At 34.7% G+C, this 27,336-nt stretch overlaps 1 protein-coding gene across 31 annotated transcripts in view; it reads left to right on the forward strand.

The window, feature by feature from the left end:
* The window catches only part of LOC107143675 (muscular LMNA interacting protein), a 251,194-nt gene that overhangs the window by 172,025 nt on the left and 51,833 nt on the right, over nucleotides 1-27,336 (forward strand). For 26 of the 31 annotated variants that reach the window (XM_048805513.1, XM_048805514.1, XM_048805489.1 and 23 more), the window contains one exon: nucleotides 20,749-20,955. The exons of 4 other annotated variants lie outside the window; for them this stretch is intronic. In XM_048805513.1, the coding sequence (XP_048661470.1) occupies nucleotides 20,749-20,955 (207 nt within the window). Of the gene's footprint in view, nucleotides 1-5,306; nucleotides 5,780-20,748; nucleotides 20,956-27,336 lie in introns of those variants that run through there. One more of the 31 variants, XM_048805507.1, reaches the window with a different exon arrangement.

Below are 27,336 nucleotides of genomic sequence, written 5' to 3' on the forward strand. Positions count from 1 at the left end.
CCTGGGAACAGCCTCTCCATACTAAAAGCAAAGTTTGAAACCAAATGCATAACCAAGTAATTGAGACTTATTATTTAACAACTTTTACATCAAAATGGCATAAGCCAGCAAGCTTCCTTCTATAGTAGGTGGATGGATTTTTTAAATAGATACTCTTATAAATGAAGCTTGTACTTTTCTGAAATTATCTTCAAATTCGTTATTGCATCAATTTATTGTCCTTTAGAATTATTAAAAAAACATCTTTACACCCACCCTAAACAGATGAGATTTAAATGATAACGTGCCTTGAAGCATGTTTCTATTGATAATTAAAGGCAGAGTTAGAAAATAGTTAATAGAATCAACTATACAAATGGGCATCAGAGTGTATAGTTTCAGAAAATCAGTTCTTTGATGGGAATGAAGACACTCAGGAGCCAAATGACTTTTAGTTTATACCATTTGTGAGTGTGTAAAATATATCCATTGCTTTCTGATCATTTAAGGTATCTGACTAGATAAAGGTAATTTCTTCACTGAAGATTTCCAATTCAATAGAAAAAGTAATGGTTAATTTCAGTTATGTAAAGTATTATGTAAAATGGTCTCTTTCTCTATAAATTAGCAAAACACCCCCATATTAGTGATATCCTTACTTTCTTAAAGCTATAGATAGCTACATAAGGAAGATTTGGGGTGGAATTAAATGTAGAATCTGATTTTTCAGAGAAATATTTTCTTCCTTTTTTTAATGAGAAAATGCTACCCAGTGTATATGACTCTTCATCTTTATTTTTAAATCAGTTTCAGTGAAGTAGTAGACATATTTTTGTATTAAAATGACCATTTACAGAATTTCCTCCACACTACTCAGAGAGAACTAAAAAGATAATTATAAGGAATTTTCTTCTTTGTAGTCTTTTCATTTGTTGTTTTCTTCTTATTTTTCTTAGACATCCAACTTAACTCCCTTCCCTACCAAATTATGTTTGACAATCAATCTTGATTTTTATGTGAATGCTTTTTATCTTTTCATGTAATAATTCATCAAATTATAACTGTGACCTTCAACTTCCTATCCTGATGTCACCCATGTGTTAATATTGCTTTTTACTCTGAATGACACTGACTTTGTCACAAACTACCACTTTTTCAACATTTATTTTTCAATCAAAATGGCTTATCCTATTTGGTCATAACTTATCTTTTATCATTGATAAAATTTTACTAAGAAATATTTTTCAGATAAAATGTTTAAATAAGCTTTATCCTTTAGAAACAATTAAGGGACTTGCTGGAGTGTTTTAAAAAGAAACTAATGCTGGTAGCAGTTGTATGCCCCTAATTGCAATGACTCAGGAGGCTAAGACAGGTGGATCGTGAGTTCAAAGCCAGCCTCAACAATTTAGCAATGCCCTAAGCAGCTTAGCCCAGATCCTGTCTCTAAATAAAATACAAACATGGCTGGGGATGTGGCTCCATGGTTAGGTGCTCCTTGGTTCAATCCCTGGTACAGAGAGAGAGAGAGAGAGAGAGAGAGAGAGAGAGAGAGAGAGACCTCTACTTGCCAATGCAAATATGTANACAGAGAGAGAGAGAGAGAGAGAGAGAGAGAGAGAGAGAGAGACTGACTTAATATTTCTTGTGGAAAATTTAAGAACAGAAATTTGGCTTCTCTAAGTTTAACTATGCTGTTTTGTTCATTCAAGAAATGTAGGACTTAGAATTTCTTTACTTTTTCCTTTCTTCCATCCTTCAATCCTTCCTTCCCTCCTTCTCCTCCTTTGTTTCCTCCCTTTATATGTGTGAGGTAATAGAAAATTCATCATCAACAAGTTATACACTATATGTAATAAATAATTTATCAACAATACAATAAAATAATGTGTTTATTTGTATATATTTTAAAAATTCTCCTTTTGAAACAATATTTGCTTTCTCTTCCAGGATATAATTAGCTAGGCTTACTTCTTTATACTTAAACTTTCATCTTTTTTTCTTTTTGACATTAACTTTCTCTTGAACTGTGTACTCATCAAAATTGGAAGGTCACACCTAAAGTATTGCAATCTTCCTTTGCAGTTGCCCACAATAAGGGATCTCTCTCTTTTTTTTTTTTTTTTTACTGTCTTTCCCTAACTTATGTAGGGGTAAGAATCTCCGAGAATTTTACTTGCTTTAAAAAAAGCAAACACTCAACGAAGACCTATTTGCCATTTCTATCATAATGATATTTAAAGCATAGTTGCTTAACAGCTAGTTGGTGGATATGTAGCATCATACCACTTGATAGCTCCTCAATCCACTGGGAAACAGTGAGAATTTTAAAGTTTCATGCCAAGTGTATCCTTCTGGACTTCTTTAACTCCAGACTCCCTGCACATCTTCATTCATATTTAGGACATCTCATGTAGAGTAAACCCTGGTTTTGAAATAAAAACTCATTAAAATAGCAATTATAAAGGCTGCATCAGTTTTATTCTAAAAATATGAAACAGAATTTCAAAATAGAGTGCATTACTCTGTAAAAATAATTTAAAGTAATATACAAAATAAATGTTATTGAAAGACTAGAAAGTTAAAGAATTTTATTTCTTGGTAAGAAAAAAGATGTATTCTATATTTTTCTTCAGAGAAATCTCTACTTCAAAACTTCCCCTTGAACTTCAAGTCAAGTTCAATCTGTGAATAGATAGTACATAGGCAAAAACTGCATGCCTCTGGCATGGTTTCCTCTATCAGTATATAAGATGCTTCCCTCTCATTGCGTGTAGCCACCCACTTCTCCCCTCTCTACACAGTCTCGTTTCACAACTTCTTTGGGGTGATTTTAAAGATGATTGTTAACAATCATTACATTCAGTGTACCTAGGCAATGCAATCAGCCAAAGGTCTGTGATTTTCTCTTCTCTGCTGCACATTTTCTTTGACACATGAGAATTAGAATCAAGGCAGAATGCAAAGAGGACATAATAAAATTTGGAGGCACTTTTGAACATGAGCACTAGAATTGACATGTTTGAAACATTTATAATCTCTAAACATTAGAGAGATTGTTACATATTTTAAAATGTCTGTGAGATTAGACTTTGATGAAAAATGTGAAGGTCACAACAAGACATTGAGGATGAGTTAGCTATATGAAAAGAGACGGGAACTTTCTCTTCCTTTTTGTGATACAAGAGACATAAAGCAGAAACTTTATACAGGGAAATAGTAAATCTGAATAAGAAGAGACATAAAAGAATGCATAGAAATGGGGGACTAAAGCTGGTAAATAAACTTTTTGAATTTCATTTAAAAATATGAAAGAAAGCATGGGAAGTCTAGCCTATGGAGAGTAGAAATCAGGCTAGGAAAACAGGTTATTTAAAATAAACATATATAGGAAAATAGAAAACAGTATTAAAAAAGAAATGTATTTTTCTCTGTCTCAAAGACTGCATGGAAAGTAAGGATTGTATTAAGTCTCTAAGTTCAAAATTGGTTATTTTTTAAGAGATGAGAGAAACTGATTGACTTTTAGCATTTTCAAAAATAGTAATCTAATATCCAAGTATGGGGATCCTAAGTGAAATTTAATCAGTTTTACCTCAGGTATCCAGATAGCAACTTGTCTCATTGATCTTTAGGTCTTTATTGTCATTTTTACCTTATTTTTCCTTGCAAATAGAAAATTTCATTTGATAAAAAAGTTAACAAATTATGCAGAAGTAGATTGTCAGTTAACTTTACCTAGTAAAGTATGGAGGCTTAGCAGATTTTATCTGCTCAAATAAAAGCAAATACATATGACATTTATTACATTGGGTATGTTCAGAAAAACAGAGGTGTGCTTCATCATTGGAGACTCAGTTTTCCATGGTAGGCTGCTGTTTAGACTGATCCATTGTAGACTGCTGCAGTCAGGCTAGTTTTACCTCCCCACTTCAGAAACCATGTCCAGGCAGGTCCTAATAACTTTCTTCATTTTGATGTGCAATAGAACCACAAGGAGATTGGGGTAGCTCAGTTTTGCTGCAAGAACTTTGAAGTATCTTCTGGTCATGTCTGTGAGGTTTGCTAGCTTTTTGTAAAACCTGAAGCTCATTGGTGAAATGAAGGGATTGGGCTAGAATATTGGTTCTAAATACCCCACAGTGCACATGATGGGTGCCTACAACAAAGACTCCTCCAACCAGAAATGGCAATGATGTTGGAGTTGAATCCTTGACAAAGTAGTCTCTTGGTTCCACTACTATTCTAAGGAAGTCAATACTTTATCCTTGCTGCAGATTTTTCATTTACTGATTGGGTGCCTTCTTTTTGTTTCCTAAGAACTTTTCCCTATTTGATTTACATAGAGAAGGTAAGCCTCCATATATGGAAGTGCCCACATTCCAAATATTGTCCCATGTAGCCTCTTCTTATAACAATAGCCCTATTTGATAAGGGACATACATTTTCATTGATTCTGGCTATATTTGTAAAATTATGGCCTCACCGCCCTTTGTAGACATTTTCCCCTCCTTTTTATATTTCCGGAGTTGGGTTTTGGAATGACCAACTAAAATAAATAAATAAATAAAAATTCAGACAACCTGTGTAACCCTTAAAATGCATGTTTTTGGATGAAGTCATTCCTGATATTAGACCATATTGTCTTTATTTGCAAAATAAAGGTGTTTGGTACATGAGGTTGTACTAAAGTAAAGGTACCCTCTTTTCCTGAAACTCTGTTGATATCTTAATCATGGTTTTAAATATTATTAGAGCTCTTCTGGATATTTTACATCTTTTGATGATTCAAATAAGGTGGGAAGTAAGTAATACTTAGGCTATATGTTTGTAGAGATGAAAAGTCTTCATCTATTTTTAAGTCAATAATGACAAAACCCATCTCCAGATAGTTTATGGTGTGTGTGTGTGTGTGTGTGTGTGTACAGTCCCAGCCCCCAATTTGGATTAACTATTTAGGTAGAAAATCTTTTCCTATTTTGGCTTTTTTTTTCTTAAAATATCAATTTCTATTCACTCCCTTTTTGTATTGAGAAATCATCAGTATAATTTATTATCACTATTTCCCTTTGAATAGCTATAATTTTGTTTTGCTTTGCCTTCTACTGAAAAGACTAGGGGAAGAGATAATTTCTTTCCAAATTTGTGTGTATGTGTATGTGTGTGTGTGTGTGTGTGTGTGCGTGCAAAGGACTAATAAATATATACATGAGTACGTACATATTTAACACTCTTTGTAAGAGTTCTGGTATTTGCTTCTTAAGATATTTCTTTTTCTTTTCACATGGGCAAATTTTCCAACTATTTATGCTGCAAATATCTTGAAGAAGCAGGCTAAGTAGGCAACCCAAAATTTAAATGAAGAGACTTTTCACAATGAAAACGAAGATGCCTTTGGTAATCTTTCCTGTTTTAGATTTACTGTATCTGCATTCTCTTTGTACAGAAGACATTGCACTTTGATTCACTTGTTTCATAATCACGAAAGACTCTGGGATAATCCTTGCAATAAACTTTGGGCTTTTTGCTTTTTAAAATCTCTCTCCGGAAATTGATGTGGGACTGTGTGACAAGCTCTGTATATAAAATATAATTTCATTGCAGAACATCAACCATTTCATTTAATTTCCTTGTTATGATACTAATAGTTTCAAAAGAACAAAACTCCAGTATGTTAAAAACTATAAAATGATTTTTAAAATGTAATACTTTATTAACACAGACAATATAAATCCTGCATTTAATATACCTAAATATATAAATGTTGTAACATGAACAATTTTGTAATGCTGTAAAAAGTCATAGTTTGTGTACAATATGTTCAGAATTTTAAAATAGTAAATTCAAAAATGTGTAGATGTTTTTAGAGTCAATAAGTTAGGAATTGGTGAAATTTGTGTTTAGGATGTCTCCGCTACAACATGTTTCTCACAATAATAAAACCACAGTCTATTCCTGGTTGTTTTAACAGAGACCAGGCAGTACCTCAAGTAAGTACTGAATCACATAGGAGTTGAGAAGAGCACAAGTTAATCTTTCGATGTACTTTTATAAAGAACATCCTATCTTCCTGCTCTGAGTCAGTGATCAGCAGGAACTGGTCAAGTAACAGATTGTTAAGCGACTTTCCCTACTTACCCACTTAGAATTTGTCTATCATTCTGAGAAATGGAAGACTTCTAAATCTCAAAAAATCTTTTACATTTGAAAAATCAAGCCGGTTTTCAAAATGTTTTACTCTCAAAATGATATTTGTCAGAGCACTGTCCCTCTTTTTTTTTAAGGCATTTTTCGCAGACACTCGCAAAGCATTTTCTAGGCTGCGATTTCCATAGGAGACTAGGTACGGGAATGCTTATGAATCCTGCCATTTCTGCTAATTTGACTTGAGAATACAGTGCATAGATCCTCTCTACCTCAGGGATTATTTTAACTTTCAGGAGTCCCACCTGGGACCCAGCCCAGTTGTGCTAGTGGGGTATGGAGTCCTTTCTTGGTGACACACTGGGGCTTCTGATCTCTTTTTTTTTTTTCTCTAACTCTTCCACCTTCCTCTCCCCTATCTCCTGCCCTTATCCAAGCACTTTGCATGGTCTCGTTCTGATCAACTATGTACTCTTTCAGGATTTTAATATCTAAGGTCCTACATTTTTGAAAGCAAAAAGTTTTGCATCTCAAATTATTACTCTGCCATAGGTTAACTAAATCTACTTTGAAACTAAAAACCCATTAAAAAAAAGTTTCATTCCTCTTTGCAATTCTGCTTTAACTTATCCTGGGACCTTAAGATGGAATTAATCTTTAGCTGCCTTGGTTGGTGGAAGTAACACAGAACTCAGGACTGAGGGGAAGAAAGAATTGGGCATTACTCTTCCCTGGTATGTGTTCTCTGCTATGTCACCATGGCTCATGATTGAGGTGCTGCCACCTCTCTCCACTCTCAACCCATACACCTCTACTCTTAATATTTAACCTTTGGACATTAGTGCCAGACCCTGAAATGGGCCTGAGTGATTCCCCAAGCAACATCTCTGCTCCAGTGGAGCTGGGAGTCTACTGAGTTGTGAAAATTCTAGAACTTGATCTGTGTCTCCTTCCTTCAGCCCTTACTTAACCTTCTGCACCCTTTATACTTCCTCACTCGAAATAGTCCACTTCACTTTCAGGCTGTACTCTCCGTGGCCTCTTATTAGAAAGAGAGGTGGTATATATGTTTAGTCTTTGGTTCTCTGATCCATTATGGGACGACCTTATCTCAGTTGGTACTTACTGCAGTGTTTAACTTTTCTTCTTCCTGAAAAAAAAATGAGAAACATGATGACAGAATTCAGTGGAAGGAACATGGGCTCATGTGATTTGGGGAAAAAATCTCTTTCCTCATGGAACTTCAGTTTCATCTTGCAAAACTTTGGTTACTAATTACAAGTTCTAATATCCATTCTAATGTGCATTCATGATTTTTAAAGAGTAATGTAATTTATATTTCCTAAGTTTTTTTCCAGCTTTATTGAAGTACAGCTGACAAATAAAATTACATATGTGTGATTGATACAGTGGGATGATTTTGTATAAGTATGCTTTGAATAATGATGACCACAACCAAATTAATCAACACATGGTTACTCTGTGTATGGGTAGGTGGGAAGAGTAGGAAGGGTGACAATGAGATATACTCTCTTTTCAAGTTTCAAGTAAACAATACAGTGTAATTAACTTGAGATACCATATTGCTCATTAGATATCCAGGAATCAACTATCTTTCAACTGAAAGTTTGTGCCCTTTGACCACTATCTTCCCATTTTCCCCAAATACCAGTCCAGTCCCCACACCCCATCCTGCTCTCTGTTCCTATGAGTTTGGCTTTTTTTACATTATACGTATAACTGAGATTGTGAAATACTTATCCTTCTGTGACTGGTTTATTTCACTTAAAATAATGCCTCCTGAGTTCACCCCTTTTGTTGAGAATGACAGTATTTTTTTTAAGGCCGAATAATATGCCATTTTCTTTATATCTTCATCCATTGATGGGCACTTTCGCTGTCTTGGCTGTTGGGAATAGGGCTGTGATGATTACAGAAAAAGCCCCTATGAAAAGGCATTGGACACTTTGAAAAACAATTTAAAATGTTTACTGTTATTTTCCTTAAAATCACCATAATTTTGGAAGAAAGGAGTTGATTTCCAGCTAAAAGGTCACCAAAAATATTCCTTTCCATTTCCTTTCCCTTCTATGGAAAATCATAGAAGCTTCTTTACCAGGTTACTTTCTGACTTATTTAGTTTAAATTGCTTCCCCTAACCCCAAATATATTCACATGGTCAATGAAAGATGGGAAATAAAGTATATATACAGAAAATATAAAACTCAGCCTTTTAATTCTCCATTGCTCATGTGATTGTGACATGCTTTCTTTTTCTTTTCTCAAGTTGCTCTTTCAAATATTTTCCCATGATCCATGCCATCTGCTGTGTGAAACTTTCTGTCAGACAACCATATACTCTAAGCACTACATTATCCAAACTCTATCTTGAAAATTATGCTATAATTATTCAAACTTTTTTTATAGAGGGTTCAAAATAGCTAAGCATATGCTAACTTTTTCCTACTTCACAAGTTCAATATTTTTTTAGCTCAAATCAGAATTCAAAATAGATAAGTGATGCTTTAAATATGGCTGTTTTAAAAATACATATGGATTCCTCAAAATTAGGGATTATAAACAAGAATTTATGCCATATGTTAAAAATTAAGACATCTAATTTATTGCATTGATCTTAGTGCCATGTAGATAATTAGAATCTATTATTTCTTATTAATTTGTGTTTTTCTTCTGGGGGTATCTGTAAAACATGGATATATCTTTGAATAAAGGAGTCATTTGTTATAAATACTTTATAACTATTCTTCATTTCATGGACAGGGTGTTGCTTTAAGTTAAAACTGCAGCTGAAATGCTATGATTCTGATTTTCAATTGTTTTAAGTCCCAGGCAAAGAAAGCTAACAATAAATGCTAAAATGAAATAAGTGTTGCTTTACGAAAAAGGTGGGAAGATGAAAGTTAGGATGGCGTTAAAGGCTTCGGTAGTTTCACCCAGTGGTGCTCTGAGTTTGCAAAGGTGTCATGTACTCACTCACACACATAAATGTACATGGTGGGAGGAGGGGACAGCATGAGCAAAGAGAAAGACGATGCTCATCCTTTCCAAACCAGGAAAAGAGGTGACTTTAAAATGCTAGGATGGAACAAAAGAATCTCAGATATGCAGGCGTTAATGAGAAGAACCCAAAGTGCTTTAAAATGCCCTTCAATGTTGCCTTGGAAGCAGTGTTTCAAGTTCAACAGTTTGACTTTACAGTGAAGTAGGAAGAGGCTTTTTTCTAGAGGGATGAATGACTGTAGCATTAATTTTCTGATGTCTCTGTCAGTTAGTCAAAGCTAAATTAATTTATTCACTGCATATTTGCTAATTTTTCTCTAATGAACAAAGATATTATTTGCTACATAAGTTCTTGTCTTGAAGTTTTCTACAATATGGTATTAAATATAACCAACTAACAATGAGGGTCTCCCTCCATTACCATGCAATTTCCCTTTTCTCTCCCTTTCCATCCCACCTCATGTATCTGTTTAATGTTAATCTTTTCTTCCTGCTCTTCCTCCCTGCTCTGTTCTTAGTTGTTCTCATTATATCAAAGAAGACATTTGGTATTTGTTTTTTAGGGATTGGCTAGCTTCACTAAGCATAATCTGCTCTAGTGCCATCCATTTCCCTGCAAATTCTATGATTTTGTCATTTTTTAGTGCTGCGTAATACTCCATGGTGTATAAATGCCACATTTTTTTTATCCATTCATCTATTGAAGGGCATCTGGGTTGGTTCCACAGTCTAGCAATTGTGAATTGTGCTGCTATGAACATTGATGTAGCAGTATCCCTGTAGTACGCTCTTTTAAGGTCTTCAGGGAAAAGTCCAAGAAGGGCAATAGCTGGGTCAAATGGTGGTTCCATTCCCAGCTTTCCCAGGAATCTCCATACTGCTTTCCAGATTGGCCGCACCAGTTTGCAGTCCCACCAGCAATGTACAAGAGTACCCTTTTCCCCACATCCTCTCCAGCACTTGTTGTTGTTTGACTTCATAATGGCTGCCAATCTTACTGGAGTGAGATGGTATCTTAGGGTGGTTTTGATTTTCATTTCTCTGACTGCTAGAGATGGTGAGCATTTTTTCATGTACTTGTTGATTGATTGTATGTCCTCCTCTGAGAAGTGTCTGTTCAGGTCTTTGGCCCATTTGTTGATTGGGTTATTTGTTTTCTTATTGTTTAATTTTTTGAGTTCTTTGTATACTCTGGATATTAGGGCTCTATCTGAAGTGTGAGGAGTAAAAATTTGTTCCCATGATGTAGGCTCCCTATTTACCTCTTTTATTGTTTCTCTTGCTGAGAGAAAACTTTTCAGTTTAAGTAAGTCCCATTTGTTGATTTTTGTTATCAACTTTTGTGCTATGGGTGTCCTATTAAGGAATTTGGAGCCCGACCCTACAATATGTAGATCGGAGCCAACTTTTTCTTCTATCAGACGCAGAGTCTCTGATTTGATATCTAGCTCCTTGATCCACTTTGAGTTAACTTTTGTGCATGGCGAGAGGAGGGGATTCAGTTTCATTTTGTTGCATATGGATTTCCAGTTTTCCCAGCACCATTTGTTGAAGATGCTATCCTCCCTCCATTGCATGCTTTTAGCTCCTTTATCAAATATAAGATAGTTGTAGCTTTGTGGATTAGTCTCTGTGTCCTCTATTCTGTACCATTGGTCCACCCTCCTGTTTTGGTACCAGTACCATGCTGTTTTTGTTACTATTGCTCTGTAATATAGTTTTAAGTCTGGTATCGCTATACCGCCTGATTCGCACTTCCTGCTTAGAATTGCTTTTGCTATTCTGGGTCTTTTATTTTTCCATATGAATTTCATGATTGCTTTATCCATTTCTACAAGAAATGCCGTTGGGATTTTGATTATACAAAATTACATATAAGAGGTTGTGAGGGGAATGGGAAAATAAACAAGGAGAGATATGAATTACAGTGGATGGGGTAGAGAGAGAAGATGGGAGGGGAGGGAGGGGGGATGGTAGAGGATAGGAAAGGTAGCAGAATACAACAGTTACTAATAGGGCATTATGTAAAAATGTGGATGTGTAACCGATGTGATTCTGCAATCTGTATTTGGGGTAAAATTGGGAGTTCATAACCAACTTGAATCTAATGTATGAAATATGATATGTCAAGAGCTTTATAATGTTTTGAACAACCAATAAAAAAAATTAAAAAAATATAACCAACTAAAATAATTTATTCCTTTTTGAAAGTCAAACTCTTAAGTAAAGCTTAAAATTTTTGAAAATTTTATGTTTTTTTAACATACTTTTACATTGAAGAAGATGTTTCTCAAGAGAATGAAAAGTGGTTTATAACTTTTTTACCAGAAATAGCTCAATTTTCTGATAGAAATATGTATAAGACGGTTTTATGATCCCTGTCCATCCCTCAAAAAGTAAAACATTAAATACTCATATATTAAATGTGAAAGCAGTGAAGAATGATATGCCTTCTCAGAAATCATGTAGAATAGCCAGGCAATGAAGGCATATGCCTGCCATTCCAGAGACTCACAAAGCTGAGGAAGGAGAACTGCAAATTCAAGGCCAGCCTTGACAACTTACTGAGACCCTATTCATCCATTGATGGATAAATAAAAATTAAAAAGACCTGGGAGTATAGCTGAGTGGTGGTTAAGTCCTTGGTACCTCTCACTCAAAAAGTAATTCTCAAAACATATGTACTAAGCTCAAGATAATTCATTAGAATGTGGGTGAGACACAGATCTGACACAATAGACATTCTGTTAATGTGTTTTTAAAGAAAATAATCTATAACAAGGGTCACAAACTATGGCCTGTGGGTAAAATCTTGTCCACAAATGTTTTTATAAATGAAGTTGTATTGAAACACAGCCATACCCATTTATTTCTGCATCACCTAAGGCTGCTTTTATACTAACAAAGGAGGATTAAGTAATTGTGACAAATGTGTTTCCAAAGCCTATAATCTTTACTAGTTGGCCCTTTATAGTAAAATTTTACCAACCCCTCACCTAAAGCAATGACAACAGAATTTAAACTTTGTCCATGTATATGGGCTTTTATGAGGGTCCTTTGGAGATCTGAGTCCTGCAAAGTAGAAACTTATGTGTATTCATACTAAGATTTCCTTGGAGTTTCAGGGCTATCCATCTTGCTGCAATGGACAGTGCATTGGAGGGCTGTTCCTTAAGCCTGTTGTGCCTTATTACAATGCAATTTAACTGTCTGATCAGCTAGATAAGTTAGTTTTCATTTTAACTATTTTAAACCAAAATAACATAAGCAGACAACTTTATAAAGGACAGCAAAACTCCTGAAAAACAACCTAGATTGAATATACCACTGATATAAACATAAATGAGAAATAGCAGATGTGACACAAGGCCTATGTAGAGAAATTTATCAGCCATAAATATATTTTAAACACTGATAATCTACTTGAATTTGGCATGAACTAGGCCAGTTTCTTGGAAATTATTAAAACTGCTTTTATATCTATTTTCACTGTGAATATTTCTATCCCTAAGTTTATAGTTGTGTTTGAGCTTGAGTTAGTTAATAATAATATGGTGATATCATAATTAGTAAAGCATTTACAATGTAAGGCACCACAGACATGAAGATGCTATATAGTTTTTATTGTTGTTTAAAGACAGGGTACTCAACATTCTGAGGTTTAATGTATTGCTCAGGTAAATGATAAAATTCTCTTTTCAGGAATTTTAATTGAGAATAGTAGTTAAAAACCTAATTTAATTGGGGATACATGTGTTCTTCTTGCCAGGTAAATATTATAAAATAGAGAATAAAATCATGGCATTTGCAGGTAAATGGATGGAGTTGGAGAATATTATGCTAAATGAAGTAAGCCAATCCCCCAAAAAACAAAGGCCAAGTGTTTTCTCTGATTTGCCGATGCTGATTGATAATAGGGATGGGTCGGAGCATAGGAGGAATGGATGAACTTTAGATAGGGCAAAGGGGAGGGAAGAAAGGGGAGGGGTCATGGGGATAGGAAAGACCGTGGAATGAGACGGACATCATGACCCTAAGTACATGTTTGAAGACACGAATGGTGCGACACTACTTTGTGAACAACCAGAGACATGAAAAATTGTGCTCTATATGTGTAACATGAATTGAACTTCATTCTGCTGTCATTTATAACAAATTAGAATAAATGAATAAATTTAAAAAAAACAATAACAAAAAAATATTAAAACTTAAATCATGGTAGTGTTGGGAAATAGAATGTGATAACAGTTGTTATACTTAGTATAACAATGTGGCATATAGAAATCTCTATCAATACAAATTGTTATTATAAAAAAAGAAAACAACAGAACAATGAACACAAATGTATTCCTTTGGTATGAAAAGCTATTAGAAAATGTATAGAAAACGCCTCTGAAGATTTGAAACAATCAGTATTGAGGGAATTATGATTTTGGAGGTTTTATTGTATGGTTAAATCAAAGTATAAGATTTTAAAATGTTCTCAGTTTACAGCATTCATGTCTTAAATATACAGTATACAAAAGTTGACAGTTTTGAGCTTTAAGGGAAAAAATAGAGAAATTTGTTTTCTAAAGTAAGTAGCTTCTTTAACAAAAGCACTATTTTATGGGAAACAGTGGAGGTATCACAGCAATGGGATGTATTAGAAAACAGATTGTAGTATGAGGTTGCAGGTACTTTGATATCCAAAGGTAAACTATGATGACAAAGAACACACACACACACACACACACACACACACACACACACACAGAGTTCTCTGCAATAATGAGATGGAGAAGGACCAGTAAAATCTTTTGGACCCATTCAAAGGTTCTCAAGTTATCTTGTGGCAAAGCACTTATAAAGAGGCCACATTCAAGATGCACTGTGAAAATCTGTGTTTGAAGAATTACTAATGGGGTTCTTGGTTTGAATATGGTACTTCAAAATTGGCAATTAATTACCATTTATCATTCTGACCTCATTCGAAAGCAAAAGGAGAAACAAAAACATAAATTCCAGTTAATCCACAAACAATGAGGTTACAAGAAAAACTCCAAACCATAGAAAAAAAGTGTAAAGACTGCTAAAAATCAGTGAAGAGAGTGAGAAAATATGTGTTTAGGAAGAAATGGAGTGAGGATACAATAACTGCAGATTCAGCAAACAGCCTTCTCTGAGGGTCTGGATGCACCTTAACTTGCAAACTTCAAATCCCTGGTCTTCGGATGGGTGCACTTGTCGGCAACAGAAATCCTGTCCTGATTTTCTTCTGAGAAGCAGAGGAATTGAAACTGTCTGGACATAGAAATATAGAAAGTCATACTCGTCAGGGGCTCTCTTTTCCTGTGGCAGCCTGGACACAGACATGTTGCTGTGGAGAGTACCATACAGCACAGCCTTCCTTACTTGGGGCGAAGGGAAAGCTAAATCAATCCATAACCCAAACACTGAGGCACAAAGATAATCCCAGGCAGTGGGCTCTTCCCCATATGAATCTGGAGCAGAAATTTCTCATGCCGGAAAGGTATATTTACCATGGAGATATATGAGGTGAGAAAGAAAGAAACAAACAAAAAGGATCCCTGGTTGGATAGCAAACAAATAATCTCTAACTTGAGACTTTAAAAATAGTGTGCTGAGAGTAGTTGAAAATGATAAAATATTTCAGGTACCACAATCAAAAAGAGAGAAGTTATAACCTTCATAATGGGAAAAATCCTTTAAGTAAAGGAAGTAAAAATCTATTGCAATGCTAAAGGATATAATTTACAAGAAAAATACAATCACTAGAGTATCTAAAGGTCAGAATATAATATCAAGATTCATACAGTAAAAGCAAAATACAGGATTAAAATAAATGAAAATCTGTTACTGGTAAAATACTATTAATTCAATTTTTCAGTTTATAATAGATCAGGCATAAAGAACAAGTAAAGATGGATCATCTCAAATAAATCTATTAAATATATTTTGGATTCTGTATCCCACAAAGTAAAGCACAAAACTAAAAACTATTTTGAAAATCTGTGGGACCCTCATAAAAATTGGTTATATATTAGAACAAAAAGAAAACTCTATTAGTTGTCAAGGTAGATATGGTGTACACAAATTTATCTAATCACAAAATTTATAAATTAATAAGTAACTAAGAAAACAAAATTGTTCTGCTCATCTGTAAGTAGAAATTTTTGCTTTTCAATGAATCTTTGATCAAGGAGGAAAAATATTCTGTTTACTTCTCCTTTCCCCCAACTTTATTGAGATATAATTAACAATAAAGTTCTGTATACTTAAAGTGTACCACTTAATGTTTTGATATGTATCATAAAATACTCATAATCAAGCTGACATATCTATCACCTCACATAGCTACCATTATTATTATAATTCTTATTTTGTGATTGCATTTAGAATTCACACTTATCAAGTCATAGTATGCAGTATATTTTGTTAATTATACTGATATTTCTATTCATTGGATACGCAGAACTTGTTTATCTTGAATAACTAAAACTATAGAACCTTTGACCAACGTCCCCCCAACCCCCACCAACCCAGGCCCTGGCAACTATTATTCTAGTCTCTACTTCTATAAGTTTGAGTATTTTATTTTAATTTAACTATTCTAAAATCCACATATAAATGAGTTCACACTGTTTTTGGCTTTCTATGTTTGAATTATTTCACTTCTACTTTCTTCTATGTTATTACAAATGACAGGATTTCCTTGTTTTGTAAGGTTGATTAATCTTCCATTGCAGGTTTATCTATTATGTTTTCTTTATATGTTGACAACTAATGGACATCTAAGTTGTTACCATATCTTGTATTTTGTGAATAATTATTCAGAGAACATGGGAGTACTAGTATCTCAAGCCACTGATTTAATTTCCTTGGGTATATATCAAGAAGTGAAATTTCTGAATCTTAAGGTAGTAATATTTTCAATTTTGGGGGGAATTTCACTATTGCTTTCCATATTAAGTGTTGGAATTTACATTCCCAAGAACAGTGTGCAAAGGTTTCCTTTCCTTCATAATCTCATCAACATTTTTTACCTTATGTTTAAAGGTAAACATGTTTACCTTACATTTTTATTAACATATTTTTAATTTTGTTAATTATATCTAACTGGTAAAAAATGTAACAATTATACATATTATTATGATACATGATGTTTTGCACATGTTCATATTGTGCATATTTATTTCCTCAAATATTTTTGATTTCTTGTGAAAATTTTCACAATCCTTTCTTCTAGCTTTTTGAAATGTACAGTACATTATTGTTATCTATAGTCATCCTCCTGTGCAATAGCATACCAGAACTTCTTGCCCCTATTTAATTGTAGCTAGTATCCACTGATCAACATTTCACCATCCTTTCCTCCTTCCTACTCTCCCCAGATTCTGATAATTTCTGTTCTATTCTCAACTTCTATGAGATCAATATTTTGATATTCTATGAGTAAAATAATGCAGTACTGTTTTTCTGTACCTGGCTTATTTCATTTAATATAATGATCTCTGGCCCAATTCATGTTTTCACAAATGAAAAGATTCCGTTCTTTTTAAAGGCTGAATAGTATCCCATTGTATACATATGCCACATTTTCTTTATCCATTTATTGGTTGATGGACACCTAAGTTGTTTCCATTTCTAGGCTGTTGTGAATAGTGTTGCAATGTACATGGGAGTGCAAGTGTCTCTTCAACATACTGATTTCAGTTCCTTTGCATATATACCCAGTAGTGGGATTGCTGGTTCATATGGTAGTTTTAGTTCCAATTTTACGAGGAACTTATATCATTTTCCATAATGGTTAAACTAATTTACATTCCTGACAACAGTGCACAAGGGTTCTCTTTTCTCCACATTCTTTCCAATACTTGTAATCTTTGGTGTTTTGGATCAGAGGTGAGGTGATATCTCATTGTGGTTTTGTTGCATTTCCCTAATGATCAGTGATGCTGAACATTTTTTCATATCCCCATTTGCCTTTTCACGTACTCATTAGCCATATCTTCTTTTGAGAAATATCTATTTAGGTCCTGTTATGGTTTGTATATATGGTGCCAAAAGCTCTTGTGTTGGTACAGGAATGTTTGGAGGAGAAGTGATTAAATTATGAGATCTGTAATTAACCAGTCCATCCTTGTTTGAATAGACTGACTGGGTGGTAGGCAGGTGGGTTGTGACTGCAGGAGGTGAACACTGGGTGCATGTACTGAAAGGGTTCATCTTCCTTGTGACGCTAACTCCATGTCCCTTCTCTCTGCTTCCTGGTCACCATGCAATGAGCAGCTTCCCTTCCCCACATTCTTATACCATAATGTTCAGCCTCACCTTGGATCCAGAACAGGGGAGTCAGCACACTGTGGACTGAATCTCTGAAACCAAGAGCCAAAATAAACTTTCCCTCCTCTGATTTATTCTTGTCAGGTATTTTGATCACAGCAATGCAAAGCTACCTAAACCAAGTCCCTTGCTCATTTTTAAATCAGAGTATGTATGTGTGTGTGGGGGGGGAGTTTTTATTATTATTATTCTTACATTGACTTGTTTAAATTCCACATATAGTTTGGATAGTAGCCCTTATTGGTAATATAGTTTACAGATATTATTCCATAGATTGCCTTTATACTTTGTTGATTTTTTTCATGCATAAAGTTTTACTTTTTGTTGCCTATGTTTTAGATGTCATATTCAAAAAATTACTCCCCAAGCCAATGTCAAAATATTTTTTCCCTTCTTTTCCTCTAGTAGTTTTACCAGTTTCAGGCTTTAGGTTTAAGTCTTTTATCCATCTTGAGTGATTTCTTGCACATGGTGTGAGACAAGGGTCCAATTTTATCCTTCTGATGTGGATATATAGGCTTCCCTTATTAAAGAAGTCTATTCTTTCTCCATTGTATGTTTTGGCATTGTTATCAAAAATCAGCTGATTTGTCATAAAGAATGGATTTATTTTTGCACTCTTTACTCTGGTTCCATTGGCTTACATGTCTATTTTTATGCCAGTACCTTAAACTGTTTTGATTTGTAGTTTTGTAGTATATTTTGAAATTAGGAAGTATGTTGTTATTCCCTCACCACCCCAAAGAAGGATATTTGGAAGATTGTCTTTGGGTTCATAGGATTAAAATTACTTTTTTAAATTGTCTTTTAGCTTGCTTCTATCTTCTAATTTTTCTATAATGATTATATGTTACTTTGTATAATATTAAAACCAACTTCTTAAACTAATGAAAAAGAGATACAACTTGAAAAAACATAAGATTTCTACCTGAGGAAAAATGGTAATAAGATCATCATCCTTACAATTATTATATTTTAGAATATACAAGATATAGATAAAATAGTCTTTGCAAGAAAATTTATAGCTTAATGTGTACATAGAGGAGAAAACTAAGAAAAAGAACCTTAGAATTTTGGAAACGGAAGTTTGAATACAAGAACAAAGCAGAGAAAATTCCCAGGGTAATGGTAAAGAGAATGGCAGGATAACAACTTGATGTGAAGCCCAAGAGATAGCTAGCACAGACTGAAAGAGGAGGCTTAGGTGACATAGATATCAAAAATATTTTCTCCTTTATTCTGCACTGTAAACCCAGCAGTACTCACATGAGATTGGCCTAGACTCTTTGTTCTCTTTGGCCTGTCCTGTTGCTGATAAAATTCTGCTCTCCCTGTCTGCCCAGATGCCTGGGTAAGCTAGGATCATGTGGTGACATAATCCCACAAGGGGTTCAGGTTTGATTTACTCCCATGAATTGGAGTTTAGCCACAGTGAACTCAGAAGTATAAAACACAGAGCTGCACACTCTAGGAGGACATTTTCCTCCTGACTGCATAAAACTAGAGCCTACAGGATTCTCCCATATTGTGTACCCTCTGTTTCCCATGAATCACTGCAGGCTTGTCCCTGGACATCCTGAGAATGGGTTCTTAAACCCATCAAGAAAAATGAAGCCTAACCAGAGACTGTTCCAGCCACCTTTTTCTAAGCACCTTCAACTACCAAGAGCAATCTGCCCTTTTCTTGGATAACTAGTTTTGTGTTTGCTATTCAGTTTTCATGTTATTCACTTTTCACACTGATTAAGATGTGTAATGAGTTCTTAATAAAACTATAAAATATTTGATTGATAAATAAGACAAAGCAGAATATATTTCAATATAAGAAGAATGAGAACTATTAGTTAATGAAATTAGACAAAAAAAACGAGAAGTGTCTTAAGTAGCAGAGAGGAGATAATCTCATCAGTATTAGGTGATTTTATTTTAAGTGATTCACCTGGAATTTCTAAGGGAATCAACTAAATGACAACAAATAATTATTAAATTATTAAATAATAATTAGAATAACTCAATAATATGTCTTGATAGAAAATGAATAGTTTTAAAATACTGATAAGTATTCCAAAATTGTTGTTAAATGAAAAAACAAATGTGATACAGGATATTGTATAAAGGATGCTATCTTTTTTATAGTGAGTGTTTGCTTGTTGTGTATGAGTGAAATTAGAATATGTATTTGTATTTTTTCTAAAGATATACTTGAAGAAGAAATGAAAAACTAGTAGAAATAAAACACAGTCATTCTTTCAAGGTATAGAAGGTTGAAACCTATCATTCTGCAAACTTAAGATTTTTAGCTTACTTAAAAATTTCCAAGAAGTTTTTAAGGTAAATTTTAACCAATTATTTGAAAATATTTTTAAAACATAGGATGTCTTCTGGTATAGCAACACACGAAGTGTACATTTTTGAAAATCAATCAGTTGCTTAAAAATATATTGCTTGGAAAAATGAATTCAGGTTACATTTAAAAAGTACATACATGTATATGTACATACATACATATATGCTCTTTTTGCAACTTTTATTGCTAGAATAAATTCTCATTTTCATAATTTCCTTGCTCATTCACATCATTCATAGTCTCATTAAATAGCTCTTACCTCCACAAAGGTTGTTTTGGCTCTTCCCATTTCCATGTTAAAGATCACCCTAAGGGCTGTTACCTCTCTCTGTGGTTGCACTGCTGGGTTCTCTCCAAGGGGACAATGTCTGGAATTGAAGTCTTCCTTCATTCCTTCCAGATTCAATTTTCCCCAGTTCTTTTTCTCTGCTAAATTAAACTTGAAAACTCACTATTTGATGAACTAAACCTAGTACCTCAATCCCTCACTCAGATCTTAATATCCTCTACAATGTCCTATTCTTTCTCCTCCAATTTTTTCTAGAGCAAGTCAGAAGCATCCTTGAATTGATTTCCACCGCTATTTCCTCTTTAAATATCCCCATCCAACCTCTTTGGATAGGCTCTCTCCTTTCTTACACATTTCTGCTCTCAAGACTTCCAAAAATAACAAACTTAGCACCCTTCAGGAGACACTGTGCAGGCCCTTATTTTGCTCTGCACAAAGGCTGGAGATGGGGGATAAAAAGGAATTATTGAAAGAGACAAATAGTACACTCTGAAGCAGGTGTCTTGTGAGTGATACCTCCTTATGAGAAGTCTGTTCTTCATACTAGTGCATCTACAATAAAACTAAAAGTGTGCTTGACTTTTGTCCACTAACGTACTCCTTATGCCTTTCTTCTTCCCAGGATGTAACAGTGCCTCACAAGCCTGTTTCGCTCCATCCTTTATATCAGACTAAACTCTATCCTCCTGCTAAGTCCCTGCTGCAGCCTCAGACCCTCCCACATGCTGACTGTCTTACCCCAGGACCCTTCAGTCATTTGTCCTCCTTCTCACTGAGTGATGAACAGGAGAATTCTCACACCCTCCTTAGTCACAACGCCTATAATAAGGTGAGAATTCTCTACCCAAACGGGGATGTCTGTGCTGGGAACCTTCACTATGCTTAACCATTAAAACTTACATAAGGAAGAAATTTATAGATTAAGAATATTTAAAGATTTAACATTTAAATGTGCTAAGAATATTTGTATTGAAGAACATTATTTGTAAGAAGATAATAATTGAACTTGAGAAATAATAAAAATTCACTTTTCTTTTTACAATCATTTCCTGATATGTGTTTCCTGATTTTTAGTGTTCTGACATCAATGTGGAGATGACAAGAAATTTTCTAAAACTTTACAAGATGCCATTATAAATTTATTGTTGTAGTTTTAGTTCAGTGGTCTTAAAAAGCTTCTTTAAATCACAGTTACTTGATGAGGAGGCACTTATAATTTCAGTCAATGTGCAAAGAAATACTTAGAATTTCAGCAAGTATCTGAAAGATATTAACAGATTTTTAAATGGGCCTAGCCATCTCATTAGTGCAGAGTAATGAGATACGTAGAAAGTCACGAAGTGTTCAATACCTGGATATATATATATATGTACATATATATATACACATATACACACATATACATTATGCATAAATATATGTACATATATGCATAAATGTACACATGTATGTGTGGATACATAAAATATATGTATGTGTGCATACAGGAAACAAAGTATTAAATATTTATGATTGGTTCTGGAATATAATCATGTGTTTTATTAAAAGCCAGCAATCAAGCTGGGCGCGAAGGCACACACCTGAATTCCCAGCAGCTCAGGAGGCTGAGACAGGAGAATCAAGATTTCAAAGCCAGCCTCAGCAACGGCAAGGTGCTAAGCAACTCAGTGAGACCCTGGGGGATGTGGCTCAGTGGCTGAGTGCCCCTGAGTTCAGTCCTCAGTATCCCCCTACCCTGGAAAAAAAAAAGCCAGCAATCAACACTATATTGCACTTACGTGTAAGCTCTGTTTGATGTTTTGAGTGCTGTATTGTAATGGCAACCTAGCTAGTACAGATTCTCAGACAATGAAAATCTCCTAAAAAATAATTTACCAGTAAAACTGGGTCTTCAAATAAATTTTCTTGAATAATTCAAAATCTTGTTAGGCATTTATCTTCCAAATTCTTTATAACTAATTAAATACATCACTATAGTTGAAAATCCATGAAGGCCATCTTCCAAGAAACAGGTGAACAATACTCCTGGGTACTCCCTGGGCCCTAAGTTTAAGTTTTATTTATTTATTTATTTTTGAAATAATAGTTATAAACTCAGTCTAAACACAAACAACCATCTAAATAGTGAACATTATCATACAAAGAATAATGAGCTGTTTATATTTTATGCCATCTTTGAGAGCTGAGTGATCAATCCTGATTAAACAAGGTCTAAAACATCCATTGTCTGCCAACAAAGTTCAACATGACATTTTTATGACTTTTGGTTGTTTTTTACTCCTGATCTTAAATAAAAAAGTATATCAGTGGAGGAAGACTGATATTTAAAAATGGTTTTATATTATTTGAAATTCTCTGTGATTTAATGCTTGCAAACATTTATGAAATCCATTTAGTTATTGAAGTTAATAATTCTTATAATAATATAGCCAGTTTATTATAAAATGTCATCTATCATAGGGTTATGACTGTATTTCCTAGTCATGAATTACATGAACTATTCCACTCTTTTGATTTTTAATAGCATTTTCTAGAACTGTTCAACAAGGATAGACTCAGCATTTCATTCATATGTTAGCCTTTGCTTATTCACTTAAGTCATGTGAATCTAGGCATGGTGGCTAATGCCTTATAGCCCGGCTGCTTGGGAGGCTGTAGTGGAAGGATCTCTTGAACCTATGAGTTAGAAACTAGCCTTGGCAACACAGTGAGATCCTGCCTAAAACAAGCAAACAGAAAAAGAAAGAAAAGAAGAAGAAAAAAAGTAAAAGCCAAGCCATGTGAATTTGGACATGTACTTTCAGTACACATAACAAATTTTGTTTTGCAGAGTCTGAGATTAATTGATAGTGAATAAGGAACCAATCAAATATAAAATAATATTATTAATAAAATCACCATCATGGTCATCATCCTGTAGTAAGACAACATTTTTCTAGTGGAAGACTCAATTGCTTAGACTTGTATCTATTGCTCCTATTGAAATATATGGATCATCCAGTTTGATATGTAGGTTTACAAACCTTGTGTTGTTGATATTGAGCCAATACCATATTAATTTATCAAAATTCTTTTTACTTGAAACTGCTTCTTGTCTGGAATTATAAAATGTAATCTGCCACCTACATTAACTTTTATCCAATATCCTAACATTTCTCCCAAGTTCGACCTTACAACTTTACCCACTGGGCTTATCTCCAGACTCAGATCTTCCACCCTTTCTCTGGAGGTCCACACTGACCTTGACTTATCAGTCTTTAGGGTCCCTTATCAGTAGGGGCTCCAGAAATTGTCCCACAGTTGTATGCTTATGTTGAGTCTGCAGTGCATCCTTCTGAATTCCACGAACTCCTTAAGTACTAAGTCCTCTCCCAACCTCTTCTCTCCTTTCTTAGTTTCCAGATGGAACTCTGTAATATGATGTCACACCTCACATGATAGTCTCAGGTGCTTTCATTGTCATTCTGGCATAAACCAGTATATCTACCTTCCTTTCTTGCCTCCAGTCTCATGAAGAAAGTCATTCATTTACTTCCTCTATAATCACTGAAAGTGATATAGCCCAGTGGACAAGAGCATAATGCTTCTAGTCACTTAACCCAAATTCATTCTTGACCCCATGCCTTCCAGACAGTGATGTTGGGCATGTCACTTGGCCTCTTTATGCCTCCATTTACTCATCTTTAAAACAAAGATGATAATAGTACTCAACTTTTCAGAGTATTATAGAAAAGATGGTATAATATGTATAAACCACGAAAAACAGTGCCTGAAACACAATGAGATAGGTTAGATCTTCTTATTTCAAAGCCTTCTGGAATTGTTATTCCTTGATTGATTTTTCTCCATAGAATGCTTTCCTTTAGTGTGCAGGAACATCAAACATAAAAATAAAATAAAAGTAGCTTCTCCCCCCTATTCCTTGATGATGCTGTAAATCTAGCAATTTCATAATTTTATTTGTCTTATAATGGTCAAATAACAATTATCTTTTCCTTCTCTATCAGCTAACTCTTAAACCCATTCTCAGAAGCATTCCTTTACCTTTACCACTCCACTGACATTGCTCCCACTAGAATAATCTCATCAGGAAATTGGTCTCTGTCTCTTTTATCCCTGTCTGGCATTTCATGCTGCTGATCTCATTCCCTCTTGCATATTGTCCTGACTCTGCTCCTGGGATAGATTACATTCCAACTTCCTGACAGCTCCTTCTTTGTTTTCTTTGTGGACACCAACTTCTACTTTTTTTTTTTTTTTTAATTGCCTCACATCAGACAGTCACCACTCACAGGCCTCAGTAATTATCTCAGCACTGATAAGTCTCAAATCCACATTTCCAATTTTGTTTCTCCACCGAGATCCAGTTTCTCATCTTTAGCTGTTTGCTTATCACTTCCCTGGATGTCATGTTGTCACCTCATATTCATTTTGCCCAAAACTAGCTCTGCACTGGCTTCCCTATTTCTGTCATTAATATCCTAATTCTAAATTCCCAAGCTCAAAACTAGATTTGTCTATTATGATTCATTCATGCTTTTCTGCTTTGTCCTCATAACTAGTCATTCACCAAGAGAAATGCATTCCTCTTATGCCATGCTAGTCATATTATCTCACACTATTCTTTATTATTATTCGACTTATTTTAAACTGATCTACTTATTTTTCTCCAGGCATGCCTTGAGCATGTTCAACTCCTCACACATTCTTCTCATAGAAAATACTTTCCTACTTTCTCCCTGATTGCATTTCTCTCTCTTTTTCTGTCTCTTTCTTTCTTTCCTTTTAATATGAGAATTTGCTAAGTTGTTGAGGCTGGCCTTGAAGTTGTGGTCCTCTTGCCTCAGCCTCCTGAGGAGTGGGGTTACAGGTACATGCTATGGCACCTGGTCTTTTTTCCCCTTTATTTGTGTGAACCATTATTGTGCTTTATGACTAGTTAAATTATCCTTCCTCTTGGGTGAAGTTTCTCCATATGTCAACATTAAAAGTGGTCTTTATTTTTCACCCTTCAATTACTGTAATCCTTGCCTGTGCCAAAACATGTCATGAATTTTATAGGTCTTCCTGTATTTGCTTATTTGCTGGGCGTGCCTTGGTGTCCATCTAGGATGTGACACCTTTAATATAGTATTCTCACCTTCTAGTATGGCAATAAATATATGTTGATGAATGAATACTGAAATGATTCAACTCTTTACTATGAATCCCCAATGTTTGATAATTATTTCTATTTTAAGCATATCCTAAATCTGAATTAATTTATGGCTTTACCCATATGCTTAGAAAAATTTTAGTCAAATGAGGATACCTCTTCTGTTGAGAACTGCATCTGATTTTCAGCTTTTGGAGCACCAGGGTATGGAGCATAGGTGGATTCAGGATGTAAAGGTAGGAAGCATCTGATCTCCTTCTGCTATTTATGGACTCTGGTATCTACTAGGGAGTTCTCATTTCTGTCTGGTGTCTGACCACCCGTTGGATAATACCTGGCTTCATCTTTCTTTCTTCACTTGCATGACATGCCCACATGGGCTCCAGGTCAGCTATTTCAGTGACCTTCAGCATTCATGGGAGGACATTGTCACCACATGCTGAAAGCAGGTAAACTCTTTGTGGCCATCTCAAAACCATCATTTTAGATGACCTACTGTTCCTACTCCCTTTGCCAGAGGGAGTCTCCAAAAGGATCCATATTTGTGAGTTCATCTACTACTTAAAATTCATTTATAACACTGCATTAATACCTTCTTACTGAATTTGCTCTTCTGGTCATATATGGGCATGCACAGAACAGGAAAAACTTTGAGTCACCTATGTACATGTTCTTAGCTGAGGTTGAACAAGGCAGCGCTCCTTTCTTGTCTTAGCTATCATGCTGTAAATATTTGTCCTTTTTGTGATCTACTTAGAACTATTTTTGTTTGTGTGTATTTGCTTACTAATTTTGTTATTTAAAATGAATGTGAAATCTGGGGTTGATTTGCTATCTAGAGTTCCTACAAACAATGAGGAAGATGTCAGGTAAGCTTTTAATTTTTAGGCATAAATTACAGTGCTGTAGGCCATGAGTTATCAATAAAACTGTAGAATAGTAAATGAATGTTTTAAAGAGAACCATACATAAAACAAATTTTTTATTGATTGGCTGATAAAAATATGAATACTAAGAATCAATTGTATTTTTGTTTGAGCTTCTCAAACAAGAAAGAGAATTTACATATTAGAAGTTACTTTGGAAGTGGTTCCAGGATTAGACAAGGCAGAGAGGGGTATCCTAAAGGGTATGTTAGCAAGCAAACCTCTACTGGGAACTGGAGCCTAATCTTAGGTGGAGGAACTCTGAAAAGCCAATGGAGGATAGAGCTCAGAGCTTTGCTATAAGAAAAGAGGGGAGGGAAGTTCTGACAGTCACTAATTGAGGGTTGTTCCTGGGAGAGGGGCAGCATAAATCTCCAGAAAATGCCCTAAGGCAAGAAAAGTAGAGTCAGATGGTTTGAAGTTCAGGGGCTGGATGGTGTCAAACAGGTCCAAGATGACATAGCTGGATGGATTGTGTGTGTGTGTGTGTGTGTTTATATATACACAAATATACATATCTATATTTCCCACTCTCATGTTTATGATTTAAATTTGAAACTCAGGCTCCTGCAAATCCAAACTTTGCCTATCAAAACGTTGTCTTCATTTTTGCTATGTCATGCATTGGGCTATGCATACTGCTGAAACCAGGAAGAGCACAAAAGAACAGTGCATCTGAGTATGTGGGGCTACTATCTTAAAATTGTCTCTCATTTCTAGTCATTTTTCCAATTTTTCCTCTGTCTTGTAATGCATTTAAATATTTTTATCTTCAAAGATAGTAAAGAATCATGTGCAATACATGTGTTTATGTCTAGATTAAGGCCTTCGAAGTCTTTTCTGTTAGAAAATTCAGTTATTTTACAAAGATGACTCTTGATAAACACCATTATTATGTTGCATCAGGCATTTCAACTGCTTTCCTGGCCTGTAGGTGGAAAAACTTATATGCACATAAAGTAAATAAGTTATCCCTCTCCATAACTTTGATACTTTTATCCATCATCCTTCACTTCATTTCTTCTATCTTCTACTCATAACCTTAGAGGTGTACTTATCTACTTAAATCAACCCAAATTCCAATTCTTCTGGCTGCTTTAAATATTCCAACTTAATTATTCTGTCATAT

Source organism: Marmota marmota, unplaced genomic scaffold (assembly GCF_001458135.2).
Source record: "Marmota marmota marmota unplaced genomic scaffold, marMar, whole genome shotgun sequence".
Taxonomy (NCBI): Eukaryota; Metazoa; Chordata; class Mammalia; order Rodentia; family Sciuridae; genus Marmota; species Marmota marmota.